The sequence below is a fragment of the Alosa sapidissima genome, chromosome 18 (assembly GCF_018492685.1).
Source record: "Alosa sapidissima isolate fAloSap1 chromosome 18, fAloSap1.pri, whole genome shotgun sequence".
Classification (NCBI taxonomy): domain Eukaryota; kingdom Metazoa; phylum Chordata; class Actinopteri; order Clupeiformes; family Clupeidae; genus Alosa; species Alosa sapidissima.
The window spans coordinates 14315869-14320374 of NC_055974.1; the positions used below are offsets into that span (position 1 = coordinate 14315869).

A 4506-nucleotide genomic window follows, 5' to 3' on the forward strand; every position below is an offset into this window, starting at 1 on the left:
CTATCAAATGCGTCTGTGCATAGCTCATCATCGTCTTGCTTTCCCACCTGTTCTGTGATTGGTTCCCTATCTCAGGCGAAAATTTGCTCCATGGTCTCCAGGCTGCCTGAATCAAATCGCGCGCAAGGCAGCATGGGAACACCCAGGCTATGTGACTGATGAAATAAGGTGGAATACGATAAGTAACATAACTAGGCTCAAACGTTCAAGACAAAGTTAGTTAAAAAACAATCAAAGGAAACCTCTAATTACACAACAAGCAAGGTGCTAGCAAAGACTACACTACTTCTGCTAGCTTGCGGACCACCAGTACTACACTTTTAAGAAACCCTGTTAAACTGGGAACCCTGATAGTTGACATGAAAAAGCCATTAATGTGAATGTGACACAGAAGTGATACTAAAGGTTGCAGTCAGCGTGTTTTTCTTTTCTTTTTGAAAGTCAGAAAATGCAGTGTCATCACAGCATTAGGATCCAGGTTTCAGAATTCTCCTAAACACAGGGTCACTACAACATTTAGTAGGCCTAATCCACGTCAAAGCAGAGAAGTTAAAAGTTGTTTTTATTTATTTGTTCAAAAAGTACAAAACATATATTTTGATATGATTACACACAGTGTGGTTACATGTGCAGAAGAATCGGATTAAAGCACCAATCGGAGTATTTTGTTGTTATTTTTGTATTGGTATCCAGAGCATTACAGAAAAATATTCATCATTAAAGACACCTTGCATCCTGCCCAACAACTGTACACTCAAAGTCCAATCGGAGTATTATCAGAATTTTATAATAGGCCGGCCTACTCCAATTGAAAATGGATGAAAATGAAAAAACAATGAAAATCTTGTGTTTCACAACAATGTAAAGTTCCATAGAACATTATAAACTCCAACTGTAATCAGAGTATTTGGTTACATAATCAAATTGATATCAAATACTCTAGGTTATCTTCTCTGATTTCATAAAATTGGAGTTCAATCGGAGAACTCTGTTTACATGACATGATTTTTAATCTGAGTAAAATCTGATTGTTTGTTTGCATGTAACCGCACTGACAGATTGACCATAAAAGGCCAGAATCACTACTACGTAATATAGCCTACTGAATGTTAAGTTTAGTAGTAGTCCTACAACAATCTTACAAGTATGTTGTTTTTGTAGTTTATATTTCATCAGCTTAAGTGAAGTCAGTGAGAGAAAGTCACTGTCTCAAGAATATGGTTAATTATTTTTCCTTTTAGGGAAACAATGTAAGAATAAAGTATAAAAATAAGTATCAAAATATAAAATGAAGTGTAGGCTAGTGTATAGAAATCGATGTATCCTTGGCAACAGTCTTATCCATCGTTTGGGCTCTCTCCCTCTCTGTCTTCTCTTCTCACTTCGGGGGCTGGAGGTGCGTTCACAGTGATCACAGGCTGGAAGAGAGCAAACACAGAAGCCACTGAAGCTGATAAAAAAAATTAAGATATATCACTTGTGAAAACTGTTGTAAAATGGGGGGTGGGGGTGACTGTCAAATCCAAAAGTTCTTCAGCTATACTTGCAGGGCCCAGTTGATGGTGGTTATGTTTAGATAACTTCCCTTTGGGAACACCTGTTTACAGCAGTTGTTATCAAGTGAGTTATGTGAGGTAGCCATAGGTCAGCGTGTTTGTGTGAATCGCAGGTACAGTATAAGGACTCACCATAAAACCGGCTGGCGAACAGCACTGGATGACTTTGCAGCAGTAGGTCGCCAGTGTGATAGAGATGCCGAGAATTGTGGCCATGACCACTTTGATCTCAGCGGAATAATGGTCCTCAACCTGCTGTCAGGGTGGAACAAAAATAAAGAGAATGAATGAATGGTTTGACTAATTAAAGGTTTTACTTTCTGCAAATGTTATGCAGCATAATATCTTTTCCCCCATCACTATAGTTTTGCGTTTCCTTGGAATATCTTTGAGCATTTTACATTTTTTTTTTTAAAGGCAACATATAATTTACATATATATAACATATAACATATATATATTTCCAGATGTGAGTCCATTAATCTTTGTAGGAGAAGTTCTCTTCTCTAAACACAAGCATTTATTTTGCTCACCAACAACATTGTACATGCTTCGTGTACAGTTCTGTTAACCTCATCATGTGTCAAATAATGGCAATCTTCATAATAGTGCACGTGTACTGATGAGCCAAGCATACACAGGAAGGTGACTCCACAGGTTATGCTGGTGAAAACCTGGAGTCCCAAACAGGCCCTAAGCTGGATAGAAATAAGAGCGAAAATAACCATTATGTGCACTCTCTTTCTTATTGCAATGAGCTGCATGCACTATGAAACATGATGTACCCAAATTTACCTTAAATTACCCCTGAAAACATACCAAAACCATTTCATTTATATTAAGTGGCCTCTAATTTTACATTGAAATGGCTTAAGATATGAGTGTGAAACCCCTTAAGGAGGTAATTAAGGACAATTTTATTTTATTTTAAGGTGTTGGTTCAGGGATTCAACCTTCAACCTGCACATTTAAAAACTAGGCTTAATTATAGAAGGGTTTTAAGGTCAAAAGTAAGGCATTTATAAGGGGTGAGATTAATGGGTTTTGTTTTCTAGTGATGCTCTGCGAATAATTTGCCAAAACTTACTGTGTGTAGGGAAAGATTCTGTGCTGCAATGGCCACACTTCCAGCAATAATAACCTACAAGGAGAAATTGTGTTACTGTTCAGTCTAATTTTATAAATACTATTCTAATGCTACAGGCAGGCTTATGTCATCCCACATAAACTTACAAAGATTCCATTTATGATTTCCATAGTACTCCACCCGGGTGACCAATTGAGGAGACCGGCGTTCACCAGGAAGAATGCGAGTACAATCTGAGTGCACTGGACAGAGACACGCGCGCTTTTATTAAGCTTCAATGGGAATTATATGACAGTAATTTTACAACCTAAGGCATCTGTGCTTAGTAGCTATTCTACACACATTAACTGAAACTACACACCCCAAGTGCTTTGGGTTCTGACTCCAGATATTTCTTTTTTCGGTTCGGGTCCTTTTGAAATGTCACTTGAACTAGCGGTCCTGCGTTGCTTGAAGCTGAAGATGAATTTGGGTTCGACTCTGCAACGCGCGCCGTGCCGGTTCCATGTAGTAAGAAACAAATGGAATCATTGTCAAATAAAACATGGAAATCCTAGATCTGTGCTAATCTGATTGAAACTGATAACCTACATTTATTTTAGTGATTTCGTAACAGAGAAAATAACTTGCAACCAGGCTACCACAACACATAGCCTAGTCCACGCATGATATTACAACACTAAATCGCGTTTTTCCTATTTAGCCTAACTCATGCACATTAAAATGTAGGTCTAATCCTAATGTTACTAATGTTAGCTTTCTAAGAATAAACATGATTTTACCCTCCATCTCGCGTTTGTTGATGTAGTTGCCTTCCTATTCCCGAAAACAACGCCCTTTTTGGGGGACTGTTAATGTCCCCCAAGTAGAACAGAGCTCCTCCCAGCACCGATCTGCACACTAGGGGTAGTCAACTCAAGAATGAAAGTTTTCAGCATCCACGCAGTCTCCACGTGTTCATTCAGGACAAAGTTATAACAGTTATAAAACAGACACTTAAAACAAGTGTTTTTTTTAACGTTAACGTTAGGGTCCCTTGCAATTTATTTTAACAAAAATGCAAATGCCTTTTTAAAACAGACAATGAAAATATTTCCCAGTGTGTAGCCTAGCTGTGGACAATTAATATATTCCCTTCATTTGAGGACTGGCTTTAAATAACCTTACAAAGACTAAAACTTTCAATGTTTGCTAAAAGAAAAATATGCTATTTATTAACTCAAACTAATTGGCCTTGGCTCATTTCCTGTGAAGAACATAAAAAATAACCTATTTTCAATGACTGCACATGGTACACAAAGTGTAATAATTGTAGGTGCTATGTACCTTAACTGTGTCCTCCTTCTAACTGGGCCTGCTGTGTGTGTGTGTGTGTGTGTGTGTGTGTGTGTGTGTGTGTGCGTTTCTGCACCATACCCCAAAAAAGTTACAAAATTGTTACTTTTCAAGCACTTTCACCTGTTCTGATTAAGTTCTAAGAAATAAGCATCAATAATGATCAAAACATTAATATTCCCGCTTATCTCTAAATACAGTCACACATAGATATACACAGGGACAGTACAGATATCATACAGTCATTATAGAATCATACTTTTAGTATCAAAGTGACCCACTAATGATAAATGCAGAACATTAAACCATATATTGGAATATTGGACATAAAGCAGAACATTAAACCATATATTGGAATATTGGATATAATGCTCTATTCCACTTTCTCTCAAACCCTAAACCTAACCCTAATCTTAACTTGTTATGTCAAAAACCGAATGACAGAAGCCTTATGTCATAAATGTTTAGTTGTTTATGACAGGTTCATGACAGTGTGACATGTCACTCATATGTCAATACTGTCAAGTA

At 37.4% G+C, this 4506-nt stretch overlaps 1 protein-coding gene across 2 annotated transcripts; it reads right to left on the reverse strand.

Annotated features, from left to right (window-relative positions):
- Positions 1-545: 545 nt before the first annotated feature.
- Positions 546-3888, reverse strand: LOC121690162. Of its 2 annotated transcripts, XM_042070589.1 has the most exons (7): positions 3426-3877; positions 3005-3123; positions 2790-2885; positions 2644-2697; positions 2090-2254; positions 1689-1811; positions 546-1418 (listed from the first exon to the last, which is right to left on the reverse strand). In XM_042070589.1, the coding sequence occupies exons 1-7, from the start codon at positions 3430-3432 to the stop codon at positions 1338-1340; spliced, it is 645 nt and encodes a 214-aa protein (XP_041926523.1). In that variant the 5' UTR covers positions 3433-3877; the 3' UTR covers positions 546-1337. The 2 variants fall into 2 exon arrangements, with proteins under 2 accessions (XP_041926523.1, XP_041926524.1); XM_042070590.1 differs by lacking the exon at positions 2090-2254 and having other exon boundaries at positions 3426-3888.
- Between the last annotated feature and the right edge of the window lie 618 nt (positions 3889-4506).